General features: G+C 45.4%; 1 protein-coding gene across 4 annotated transcripts in view; it reads right to left on the bottom strand.

The window, feature by feature from the left end:
• The window catches only part of FBXL20 (F-box and leucine rich repeat protein 20), a 147625-nt gene extending 134899 nt beyond the window's left edge, over positions 1-12726 (bottom strand). For 2 of the 4 annotated variants that reach the window (XM_033183206.1, XM_033183208.1), the window contains exon 1: positions 11576-11896. In XM_033183206.1, coding sequence (XP_033039097.1) covers positions 11576-11617 — 42 coding nt within the window. In that variant the 5' untranslated portion in view covers positions 11618-11896. Of the gene's footprint in view, positions 1-11575; positions 11897-12385 lie in introns of those variants that run through there. The other 2 variants (XM_033183205.1, XM_033183207.1) reach the window with 2 other exon arrangements.
• Positions 12727-13571: the final 845 nt, after the last annotated feature.

The following is a 13571-nucleotide window of genomic DNA, read 5'->3' as shown; positions in this document are numbered from 1 at the left end:
CGTGATGGCTCACATCTGTAATCCCAGCACTTTGGGAGGCCGAGGCAGGTGGATCACCTGAGGTCACAAGTTCAAGACCAGCCTGACCAACATGGTGAAACCCCGTCTCTAATAAAAATACAAAAATTAGCCAGGCATGGTGGGTGGCACCTGTAATCCCAGCTACCAGGGAGGCTGAGGCAGGAGAATCATTTTAACCTGGGAGGCAGAAGTTACAGTCAGCTGAGATGGTGCCACTGCATACCAGCCTGGGTAATAGAGTGCAAGACTCCATCTAAAAAAAAAAAAAAAAAAAATTAGCCAGATATGGTGGCACGCACCATGTAGTCCCAGCTACTGGGGAGGGAGACAAGAGGCGGGAGGATGGCCTGGGCCCCAGAGGTCGAGGCTGCAGTGAGCCCGGATGTCGCCACTGCATTCCAACCTGGGTGATAGATCAAGACCCTGTCTCAAACAAACAAAAACTGAATGAGATAAATAAAGAGATCATTAGTAGGCCAAGTACAGTGGCTCACGCCTGTAATCCCAGCACTTTGGGAGGCTGAGGCAGGTGGATCACGAGGTGAAGAATTCAAGACCAGCCTGGCCAAGATGGTAAAACCCTGTCTCTACTAAAACTACAAAAATTACCCGGGCATGGTGGTGGGCACCTGTAATCCCAGCTACTTGGGAGGCAGAGGCAGAGAACTGCTTGAACCCAGACAGAGGTTATTGAGTGGAGATGGCTCCACTGCACTCCAGCCTGTGTGACAGAGCAAGGCTCTGTTTCAAAAAAAAAAAAAAAATCATTAGTTGTATTCTTCCCTCTGTAAAAAGATTTTTCCATTAAATAATAAGTTCCTCTAAAGCATTTAAAATTTATTTGCAGTTCGGTGCAGTGGCTCATTCCTGTAATCCTAGCACTTTGGGAGGTAAAGGTGGGAGGATCACTTGAGACTAGGAGGTGGAAACCAGCCTGGGCAACTAGTAAGACAACCTGTCGCAAAAAAAAAAAAAAGAAAAAGAATGAAGCAGAAGAAGGAGAAGATGAGAAGGAGAAGAAGAAGAAAAAAAGAAGCAGGAATCGAAAGCAGCATATAGGATAATTTACAAAGTCTAACTGGCTTTTCTTCAATAGCAAATGTAAGCAAAGAAATCTAAGAACATTGGCAATAAACTGACTATCTAATCTCTCTCCAGAGAATCACAGAATTTCCATGCTAGAAGGAAACAAGAGTTGAGACAATGTAGGTCCAGAGACGTAACTTACCCAAGGTCCCACAGACACCAGCAATACTAGAACTTCACTAGAATATGTATAATACACACACACAAACACACAAATTTATATAAACTGTAAGAGCACATTTTGTTTCATAGTTCAGAACTAGTTCCCTTCATAAAATCCTGATGACATCACCTTAAAGCTGTCATTGTCTCCTTATCCAAATTAATTTCAAAATAATAACATCAAAAGATACAGATGATCTGGTTCAAAAAAAGATGAAAAAACATTCCAACAGAGAACTCTGAAAAACCCTGCAGCTAAGATTTAAATCATTTATTTGCTACAAACCACAAATCCCTTCTCCCTTTCTTTTTGTTTTCCCCAACCATCTCTAAAAAGGAAAAAAAAAAAAAAAAAGGGCCGGGTGTAGTGGCTCATGCCTGTAATCCCAGCACTTTGGGAGGCCAAGGCGGTTGGATCACAAGGCCAGGAGTTTGAGACCAGTCTGGCCAACATAGTGAAATCTCATCGCTACTAAAAATAGAAAAAATTAGCTGGGTGTGGTAGTGTGGTAATCGTAGCTATCGGAGGCTGAGGCAGGAGAATCCCATGAAACCAGGAGGTGGGGGTTGAAGTGAGCCGGAATCACGCTCCAGCCTGGGCAACACTGCGAGACTGAGCAGAAAAAAATAAAAAAAGGAAAAAAAAAAAAAAACAGTCAGGTGCGGTGGCTCATGCCTATAATCCCAGCACTTTGGGAGGCCAAGACAGGTGGATCACCTGAGGTCAGGAGTTCGAGACCAGCCTGGCCAACATGGTGAAACCTCATATCTACTAAAAATACAAAAATTAGTTGGGGATCATGGTGCGTGCCTGTAGTTCCGGCTACTCAGCAGGCTGAGGCACCAGAATCACTTGAATCTGGGAGGCAGAGGTTGCAGTGAGCGAAGATCGCTGCACCCCAGCCAGAGCGACAGTGAGATTCTGCCAAAAAAAAAAAAGAAAACAAAAAAGAAAACTGGTTCTTTTTCAATAACTGCAATTCAGTTTACAGTGTGTTGGCTCTGGCTTTTCTTGGACCTATATAAAAAAAAAAAGGGCAGCATGTACAAAAAAGGCTCTACATTTAAGAACCTATCCTAATAGAAAAATTTCAGTTTCATTTTTGCCTTCCTGCCACATATAATTCCTCACTCTGCAGATACTAAAGCAAACATGAAGTGCCCACAATAGCCATACCTAAGGTATCTTTTATTATTGCAAATTAAAAGTAAAACTGAGGCTGGGCCAGGTGGCTCACACCTGTAATCTCAGCACTTTGGGAGGTCAAGGCGGGTGGATAACTTGAGGTCAGAAGTTCGAGACCAGCCTGACCAACATGGTGAAATCTCAATTCTATTAAAAAAACGTAAAATTTGACAGGCGTGGCCGGGCGCGGTGGCTCAAGCCTGTAATCCCAGCACTTTGGGAGGCCGAGGCGGGTGGATCATGAGGTCAGGAGATCGAGACCCTCCTGGCTAACACGGTGAAACCCCGTCTCTATTAAAAATACAAAAAACTAGCCGGGCGCGGTGGCGGGCGCCTGTAGTCCCAGCTACTCGGAGGCTGAGGCAGGAGAATGGTGTGAACCCGGGAGGCAGAGCTTGCAGTGAGCCGAGATCGTGCCACTGCACTCCAGCCTGGGCGACACAGCGAGACTCCATCTCAAAAAAAAAAAAAAAAAACATTTGACAGGCGTGGCGGTGCATGCCTGTAATCCCAGCTACCTGGGAGGCTGAGGCAGGAGAACCGCTTGAACCTGGGAGGCAGAGGTGGCAGTGAGCCAGGACTGTGCCATTGCACTCCAGCCTGGACAACAAGAGTGAAACTCCATCTCAAAAAAAAAAAAATAGGCCAGCACAGTGGCTCATGCCTGTACTCCCAGCACTTTGGGAAGCCAAGGCGGGCAGATCACCTGAGGTCAGGAGTTTGAGACCAGCCTGCCCAACATGGCAAAACCCTGTCTCTACTAAAAATAAAAAAATTAGTTGGGCATTGTGGCGGGCGCCTGTAATCCCAGCTACTTGGGAGGCTGAGCCAGGAGAATCACTTGAACCTGGGAGGCAGAGGTTGCAGTGAGCTGAGATCGCACCATTGCACTCCAGCCTGGACAAGAAGAACGAAACTCTGTCTCAGGGAAAATAAATAGATAAATAAATAAACAAACAAACAAATAATAAATAAATAAATAAATAAACTGAGAATGCTTCCCCAGTTTTCACTTTGAAATGTATTCTCCACTTGATCAGAAAGTCATACCAGCAAACACCACAGCGGTTACTATATTTGATTAAGTTTGGGCCAGGATTATATATATATATTGCCAACCTTCACTTCCATTTATGGAAGTGTTGTTAGATATAATTTCTGTCTTAGCACCAAAGTAAAGCCTAAGATCAACTTAATTACCCACTTACATGGAATTGCATTTCCTTTTCTGTTTTGACCAGAAATTCCTGGGATCAAGGACAAAAATGATATATAAATTCATTATATTTCCACCTGACTACAACTGTTAGATAAGAGGCATATTAAAAGAGTATCATAAAATCAGTTTGAGGATACATGATTACGGAATAAGTATGTTACTTACTTAGAGCTATAACTCACATGCCTAATAAATAATTATTTAATCTTTACTAAATACCCAATAAAATCATTATTTTAAGAGAAACAGGCCGGGCATGGTGGTTCACGCCTATAATTCCAGCACTTTGGGAGGCTGAGGTTGGCGGATCACGAGGTCAGGAGATCGAGACCACCCTGACTAACATGGTGAAACCCTGTCTCTACTAAAAAATACAAAAAAATTAGCCGGACATGGTGGCGGGCACCTGTAATCCCAGCTTCTTGGGAGGCTGAGGCAGGAGAATGGTGTGAACCCGGGAACCAGAGCTTGCAGTGAGCTGAGACTGTGCCACAGCACTCCAGCCTGGGCGACAGAGCAAGACTCCACCTCAAAAAAAAAAAAAAAAAAAAAGAGAATCTTCAAAAGCTAATGCAAATTTGGTTTGGATTTATCATATTAAATACATAACTTTGTTTTTTATAAAAGTTATACAACTAAGGCAAGACGAATTGAGCACAAATACTATTGCACAGTTCAACATCACCACCTATTGTTAGTTGCTATTAAGTAAAAATGTTTTATATATATAATGGATCCAACTACATTAAGACATAAAACTGTAAAACCACAGCTGGATGCCTTGGCTTTTCTGAGTCAATATTTGGATGAGAGGGGTCTAAGAATTCGCTTAGTCTCACTAAGTCTGGAAGATCAAGTAGGAAAACAGTGTAAAGACAACTATGCACAAGTAGCTAAATTTGGTCACTTCAAGGGCATTCTTTCTACTCCCTCCCTCCTTTGGATTTTCCTGGTGTCATGGAATATTTTATTCTGAACATCTAAAAATACCTTTCCAAAAACCACAGTACTAGTTAGATTACTGAAACTTTTTTTTTTTTTTGAGACGGAGTCTCGCTCTGTCGCCCAAGCTGGAGTACAGTGGCGCGATCTCGGCTCACTGTAAGCGCCGCCTCCCGGGTTCACACCATTCACCTGCCTCAGCCTCCCAAGTAGCTGGGACTACAGGCACCCGCCACTATGCCCAGCTAATTTTTTTTTTTTTTGTATTTTTAGTAGAGATGGGGTTTCACTGTGTTAGCCAGGATGGTCTCGAACTCCTGACCTCGTGATCAGCCCACCTCAGCCTCCCAAAGTGCTGAGATTACAGAATTTTTGCTTTTTTATTTTTTAAGACAGAATCTCACTCTGTCACCCAGGCTGAGGTGCAGTGTCACAATCTCAGCTCACTGCAACTTTCACCTCCCCGGTTCAAGCGATTCTCCCACCTCAACCTTCTGAGTAGCTGAAATTACAGGCGTCCGCCACTACACATGTCTAATTTTTGTAATTTTAGTAGAGACGGGGTTTCACCATGTTGGCCAGGCTGGTCTTGAACTCCTGACCTCAAGTGATCCACCCATCTTGGCCTCCCAAAGTGCTGGGATTACAAGCCCAAGCCACAGTGCCCAGCCAGATACTGCACCCAGCCAGATACTGAATTTTTTAATTCAGTTTCCCGTATGTTACCAGTTGAGAAACAGTAACCTAAGGAGCAGGAATGAGATCCTTGGCCTATAAGCAAGCACTTATAAATTTACAAGAAAAATGAGATAAAGATTTGAAAACAGACAATTCTGGGAATGAAAAGAGATAGATTTTTTTTTTAAATTAGGATTAAAAAGCATCATCAACACTAACAGTTAAAACTGACAAATGACCTGAACAATAAGAAGACTTTAAAAGTGTGACCACTTGTAGGCCAGGCGTGGTGGCTCACACCTGTAATCCCAGCACTTTGGGAGGCCAAGGTGGGCGGATCGCTTGAGGTCAGAACTTCTAGACCAGCCTGGCCAACATGGCAAAACCCTGTCTCTACTAAAAACACAAAAATTAGCCAGGCGTGGTGGCACGCCCCTGTAATCCCAGCTATTCAGGAGGCTGAGGCAGAAGAATCTGGGAGGTGGAGACTGCAGTGAGCCAAGATCATGCCACTACACTCCAGCCTGGGCAACACAGTGAGACTCTGTCTCAAAAATAAATAAATAAAAGGTAAAAGGACCCATGATTATGCAATAAAGAAACATCAATAACACTGTTGAAAAAGGACAGATTGAATGGGTCCAAAATGCCCAGGCCTTTGATATATATTTTCTATAAGTTAGATAATTGCTTTCAAACCAATTGCTAGAGTGTAAAAAACAAAATTCCTTAGTTTTACCAGTACTCAATCCCATTGCAAGGGTTTTCAAAAGAAACAAATTACTGTCACCCACTGGAAAAATATATACCATTTTCACACGCACCAATTTGGAAATATGGCTATTTTCTATGCACAATGTTCTTTAAATTAGACGATAAAAGTTTTAATGGATAAAAACGTCTTTATTTCAGCGTTAACAGTGGATTCTGAGACTGAGCCTACAAACTTAAATATTATAGTGGCTGCTTCAGAAAAAATGGCCAGGGAAATATGATTCTCTGCTTTTATTCAAAAATAACAGATTCATAGGATTCCAGAAAAAAGGTACCTTAGTGATTGATTCTAATTCCCTTGCTTTACAGAAGAGGGAAATCACCAACCTAGAAAAGTAAAAAGAATGACCAGGCCGGGTGTCGTGGCTCACCTCTGTAATCCCAGCACTTTGGGAGGCTGAGATGGGTGTATCACCTGAGGTCAGTAGTTCAAGACCAGCCTGACCAATATGGCAAAACCCCATCCCTACTAAAAATACAAAAATTAGCTAAGCATTGTGGTGGGTGCCTGTAATCCCAGCTACTTGGGAGGCTGAGGCAGGAGAATCCCTTGAACCCGGGGGTTGCAGTGAGCCAAGACTGCACTATTGCACTCCAGTCTGGGAGACAAAAGTGAAACTCTGTCTCAAAAAAAAAAAAAAAAGAAATGACCAAGGTTACAGTTAGTTGCTGGCAAAAAATTAAGATTAATATCCAGGTCTTGCCAGGCGTGGTGGCTCACACCTGTAATCTCAGCACTTTGGGAGGCAGAGGCGGGCGGATCATGAGGTCAGGAGATTGAGACTATCCTGGCTAACACGGTGAAACCCGTCTCTACCAAAAATATTTAAAAAATTAGCCGGGCATGGTGGTGGGCGCCTGTAGTCCCAGCTACTCAGGAGGCTGAGGCAGGAGAATGCCGTGAACCCGGGAGGCAGAGCTTGCGGTGTTGCAGTGAGCTGAGATCGCACCACTGCACTCCAGCCTGAGCGACAGAGCAAGACTCCGGCTCAAAAAAAAAAAAAAAAAAAAAATCCAGGTCTCTTCGCTCACAATGTAGTATGCTCTTTTTGTCTTGCCACATTTTAAGATTTTTGTTATTTTGTTTTTTGTTTGTTTGAGACAGAGTCTTACTCTGTCACCCAGGCTGGAGTGCAGTGGCATGATCTCGACTCACTGCAACCTCTGCTTCCCAGGTTCAAGCGATTCTCATGCCTCAGCCGCTGGAGTAGCTGGGACTACAGGTGCATGCCACCATGTCCAGGTAATTTTTGTATTTTTAGCAGAGACAGGGTTTCACCATGTTGGCTAGGCTGGTCTCAAACTCCTGAGCTCAGGTGATCCGCCCGCTTTGGCCTCCCAAAGTGCTGTGATTACAGGCGTGAGCCACCATGCCCAGCCAGATTTTTGTTACTTTGGATAAAATGAAGCAAGTAGGCAAACAAATATTACATGCTAGGGTTACAGGTTGCATGTAATATTACAGATTTATAAGAAAGGCAGTGAGGTGTAATGAAAAACCATAATGAACATGGATTCAAAATACCCAAATTGGAGCATATCACTTTCTAACTTACGGGTTCTTATCTCCAGGCACTGTTTAAACTGTAAAATGGTATCTGAATGTCAGTTAATGTTACCACTATGATTACTTTTTAACGTTAGGCTTTTTAATAAACCCATTAAGACAGAATTTTCCTCCAACAGTACTACATCCTCATAATGAAGCCACTAAGAGTACGACAAAGTGGAGAGGCTTAACTGAAAGAAACCTAAGCTTGGACTCAAGTGCTAGCCTAGATATTTAAACACTAATCTCACTAAGTGTTAAGATAATGTCAATTATGGCACTTAAAATGAAGGTGGCCAGGTGTGGTAATCATGCCTGTAATCAAAACACTTTGGGAGGCCGAGGAGAGGATCGCTTGAGCCCAGGAGTAGCAAATACAAAATAAAATATAATGGATGAACTTTAGAAAAGCTCTTTTCTACAAATTTTATAGACTTCTTGCTAGTTATGCTAAAAACAAAGCAGGATGACAGTGGAGTCAAAAAAAAAAATGCAGATTGGAATCCTGGCTCCCCCACTTACTAGTTGTGCAATTTGAACACCTTAACCTCTCAGGCCTCTAGTTTCCTCAAGTGTAAAACAGAATAGTAAAACTAGAGGTAACTAGCCGGGCGCAGTGGCTCACGCCTCTGTGCTCTAATCCCAGCACTTTGGGAGGCCAAGGTGGCTGGATCACCTGAGGTCAGGAGTTCAAGACCAGCCTCGCCAACATGGTGAAACCCCACCTCTACTAAAAATACAAAAATTAGCCAGGCGTGGTGGTAGGCGCCTGTAATCCCAGCTACTCGGGAAGCTGAGGCAGTAGAATCGCTTGAACCTGGGAGGTGGAGGTTGCAGTGAGCCGAGATCGCACCACTGCACTCCAGCCTGGGGATAAGAGCGAGACTTCATCTCAAAAAAAAAAAAAAACAAAAAACAAAAACTAGAGATAACAGAGGTAAAACATCTGGCTCAGTGTCCGGCATGCAGGAAGTGTTCAATAACCATCATTAAATTTGAAAGAAAATTACTAAAATTTGCTACAAAGTTTACTATAAATAATAAAAAATATCTGAATGGTAAGTTTTAATTAAGTGACTAACACAATTCAGCACATACTACGTTAACCTACAAGGGTTATTACTATATACATTTAATGCCCAGGTGACACAGCAAGGAAAACATGAATTTTCACATCTCTCGATCTCTTAAGTAGAGACTCTTTATTCAGTAGTCATCTACTTTGGCTATTCTACAAGATGCTACACATCTGGCTAACAGGTACTCTCCCTTGTTGTTGTTTTTTTTTTGGAGATGGAGTCTCTTGCTGTGTCGCCCAGGCTGGAGTAAAATGGCACAATCTCGGCTCACTACAATCTCCACCTCCTGGGTTCAAGCAATTCGCCTCCTGCCTCAGCCTCCTAAGTAGCTGGGATTACAGGCTCCCACTACCACACCCACCTAATTTTTGTATTTTCAGCAGAGACCAGGTTTCACCAGGTCGGTAAGGCCGGTCTCGAACTCCTGACCTTGTGATCCACCCACCTCGGCCTCCCAAAGTGTTGGGATTACAGGCATGAGCCACCTCACCTGGTCCCCTGGTTTTAACTTAAACTTCTTTCTTTATATATAGCTCTAACCCAGAGTGGGAGATTTAAGGTGTGTGGCCTCCAGTTACAACATATAAAAGCACACCTATAAAAGGATTTCAATGAACCAACTATCTAAAAATCATAGAGCTTCAGTTATTTTCTCCAAGAAAAATACATCTTATACAGCCATAATTTGAAATTAGCTATTATGTGATATACAGATTTCATGCATCCACAAAAATTCTCAGTGAGAGATCTGGTATCTGCTTACAGTCGTAAAATTATCAGTTCTTTAAGAAGCAGACTGTAATCTTGAGGATTTAAAATATCATTTGATGTAAATGTTTAGATCTGCTTTATTTACGTATCTTTTATTGGCTGAAAGTAAATATTTAAAATATTTTCAACATACAAGCAATAAGTTTATTTACTACTTCCTAAGAAGCCAATTACTAATTGTCTCAGTCCTTGTAAATTAGGTCAATAAAGAGGTAAATGGTTTCAAGAAATACTCAATGAACTTCATTAACACTATCATTTGTAGCCATTCTCATCTGTATTCTGGCATGGAACACGTCACATCATACTAAGTGAATAGCTTTTAGTTTATAAACAAACATTTAATCATGAAACCGTCCAAGAAGGATTTCCCCCCCTTCTTCTTTTTTTTTTTTACCTTCTCAGATCATATTTAGAAAGCTTTAGTTGCCAGCTACATCAGCTACAAGTTAAAAAGAAACCTCTTAATAAAACAACAAATTTTCTTAGCACTTTATTATAGTATGCCACCCCTACAGAGACTGTAAATTAAAATATGAGAATTATAAAAATAGAAAATAGCAATGTAATTTTAAAGCACACACAAGAGAATACTTTCCAACAATTATTCAACCTAAAATGAATAGCAAACTGATCAAGAGCTAATTCCACAGGCAAAAGACTGTCCCTGACTCAAATCTTCAGTATCTGGAACTGCCTTTCAAGATTCCTGTTAACTGCTGAATATCTATTCAGTAATTTTAGTGACATTCTGGATTTTTACAGTACTACTGAATACGAAACCACCGTAAATTAACTTTAGTGGGACTCTGTACATGAGGGTCATCCAATGTTCTATTAAAAATCAAATAATATATTCCATAATATCTTCTTCTAGTGATCAAGTTAAATACTAAAACTCTAAGAAGGCCAATTCTTTGATTTTCTCCACTCTTCGAGTACAACAGTAACACTGTAGCTCTGAACTTAAACTCACCCCAAACACTTCCTATCTTGATCTTCGTGGATCAATTCAAATTATTTTCCAGTTCGCATAATAAGATATCAAATAATAGATTAAACTGACAACCCTTAAAAGTTTTCACTCCCTGCACCTACTTGTCCAGTTTCTTAAACTTTTGTCTCGCCGTCTTACAATTTCATCTCTCAAATGGAGATGAAGAAAAACACCGAGTGAGATTGTCCACTGAGCTGTGAGTGATCCCAGGTCAGCCTGGTTCTCTGCCAGAAACGACCAGGTGACATTTACTTTTCCTGTAGAAGTTTCTTTCTCTTGACCCTCAAGGAACCTTCCAGTATATTGTTACACTATTATAATTCATCAGTAGTTACAATACTTCACTTCCCAAAGGAATCTCTTTCCTGCACGAGGACTACTCTCTAAAGACGCTTTCAAGACCTTCCGTAAACCTCCAGTTAAACCTCCCTCGCTAGAGGAGAAAAAGTTTCTAAAAGACAGACCGGAATGGATTTGCTGAACTTTCGTTCCAATCTCAAAGCACGTAGACATCCAAGGGTTCCCAGAAACAATGAGCTACAGAAGTACAGACCACACGGGGAAGAAGAGGAAGTATCAGAACAATACCCAAACCAAACACAGCACCGAAAACCAGTGGTCGCCTCTATCATCCCAGACTACCGCCCTCACTTCCCTAGTTTCACCAAGGTCTCAAACTCGGAGAAATGGCATCCATCCCCTAATTTCCTCCCTCAATAGACAACAAACGCGTCACGAAGAAAGTGGCAGAGAGAAAAGCAGCAGGCTCTGGTGGACCGGAGCCGTGATGGCTGGGTGGAAGGAGGCAAGCCAAGGGTTGTGTAAAGAATGGAAAGCTGAGCGATCCTGGGGGAGGGGGGAATTAGGGCGCCCGAGCTAATCCCCTGCCGGGGCCCGCCGGTGGGAAGAGACGGGGGACGAACCGGCGAGGGGACTGGGGGCAGCCGGCTGCGCTGGGCTTTCGGGTCGCAAGAAAGGGGAGCGGAGTCTGGCAGCCTCGCCAGTGGGTGGGTGACGGCGACCGCCAGAGAGGAGGCTCCTTGCGGAGCGGACGTTTTGGGATGAGCGCGACCCGTCCTCCTCAAGCCGCCTGAGCCCCCCAAGCTCACACCTCAAACCTGCTCTTGGTCACTCCGTTCACGTCCCTCCTCATGGGGCCGGCGGGTGCGGCCCGGGCCGGGCTCTGCGGCGAGCGGAGTGCACAGACCTGGGGCCCAGGACAGGCCCGGGAGTTCCGGGACGGGGACTAGGCGCCGAAGGGGTGAGGCCGGAGCCGTGGGACGGGAACGAGAGACCTCTCGGCTCCGGCTGGGCCTACACCACCTCCCGTGGAGACAGCGGCCGCAACGACTGCACGTCGCTAGCTTGGCTCTCACCTCAGCCTCAACTTCAACCCAAAACAAAAACACTCCCCACCTGCCAGCAACGCCGCTGCTCATTGGACAGAGCCGCCCGGGCCTCGGAGCGAAGGGGAGGGGGAGGGGTGGGAGGAGGAGGAGCGCGGCGGCGGCGCGAGACCACCCCTCCCCCACACGGGACCGGCCCTGACGGTGCGCCCAAGAGCAGCCGGAGCGCGGCGGCGGCACGACCCCCTGCGCCTCCGAGACAGGCTAGCCCATCGGGAGAAGGCGAGGCAGGGAAGTGCCTGTGCGTGTGGAAAAGGGGTCTGTGGGGGTGGGTGCGAGTGCGCGCGTGCTCGCGGACCGGCGAGGGAGAGTAGAGCAGGACCGCACTCTGCGCCGGGGCCCCTCTTCTGCCGCTTGTCCCCCTCTCCTCCCTCCGCGGGCAAACAGGCAGGCACCCACCTGCACAGAACCTCAGCCTCTGCCCGCGCCCCCAACTCCTCGTTACTTGTTCCCCAGAAGCCTGTAAGGCACACACACCCTTCCCGGCCACCCAGCTCCCTTCCCCTGTCACTCACTGTCGCCTTGAACCCAAAGTGCAGCAGGCGGTCCCTGCTCGGAGCCATTTTCCTCCTCTTTCTGGATGTGTCTAGATTGGGACAGTGCGGCTGCCGCCGCCGCCGCCACCGCGATTGCCGCCGCCGCCGCCGCCTCCCCCATCCGAGTGTATTACATTACGGGGTGCTGCAGGGAGGCCTGGGGGGCCGATGCCGGACGCTTGTCTCCCTGTGCATGGCTCGGGAGGGCGAGGGCTGGTTGCGCTGAGCGGCAGGCCGAGTGCCCGTCCTGGTCCGGGGATGGCTGCGGAGCTGCACCTGGAGCCGGGGGTCGGGGGTGCAGGGCCGGAGCCGGGCAACCCTTCTTTTGGCCGGGGGTGGGGCGCGCGTCTGTGGGGGTGGGGCGGGCGAGACCGAAGGGCCTTTGGTTTTCCCTGCTCGGCCGCCGCCGACGCCCAATGGCTGCAGAGCCTGCCTGTCCGCCAGTTAGGGCGCTGTTTGGTGAGAGCCTCGGCCTGACGTCATTTTGGCGGGAGAAACAAGCGTGTGTGAGCGAGTAGGCGGGGGGCGTTTTCCCGATGGAAAGAAACACTTCATCATACTCCTGGGCTCGTATAGAAGCTGATCTGTGTCATCATATTATATTGTTTTAACAAGTCTGGCCTTCAAGGTCTCAGAATTTATGACCAAATTTGCACGAAGGAATAACCCAGGATTTTGTAGTTGTGTTGCCCCTTCTATGAGCAACAAACTACAAAATCATATCCTAAGCGTGAACTATTAGAAACTGTATAATAAATTCCAGCAGTCCTGGTAGGAGCAGCAGCACTGCTAATTGTATGCTTCCAAAGCAGTTATGAGTTGGTCTTCCTCACACCCCTTTTAATTAGTGGTTTTAGCGACTGACTTGTTATGCATTTAAGAAATTAACAAGAGCAACAAGTGCTGATCTTTAAGAATAGGTATATTTTAGCTGGAGGGAATATTACCAAACTCTTAAAGCACTGTACAAACTTTTTTTTTTTTTTTTTTGGAGACAGAGGCTCAACTCTGTCGCTTAGGCTGGAGTGCAGTGGCACGATCTCGGCTCACTACAACCTCCGCCTCCCAGGTTCAAGTCTCCCAAGTAGCTGGGATTACAAGCGCGCCGCACCGCGCCTGGCTAAGTAGAGACGAGGTTTCGCCATGTTGGCCAGGCTGGTCAGTA

Source organism: Trachypithecus francoisi, unplaced genomic scaffold (genome assembly GCF_009764315.1).
Source record: "Trachypithecus francoisi isolate TF-2019V2 unplaced genomic scaffold, Tfra_2.0 Lachesis_group20, whole genome shotgun sequence".
NCBI lineage: Eukaryota > Metazoa > Chordata > Mammalia > Primates > Cercopithecidae > Trachypithecus > Trachypithecus francoisi.
This window is presented reverse-complemented; position numbering and strand designations above follow the sequence as displayed.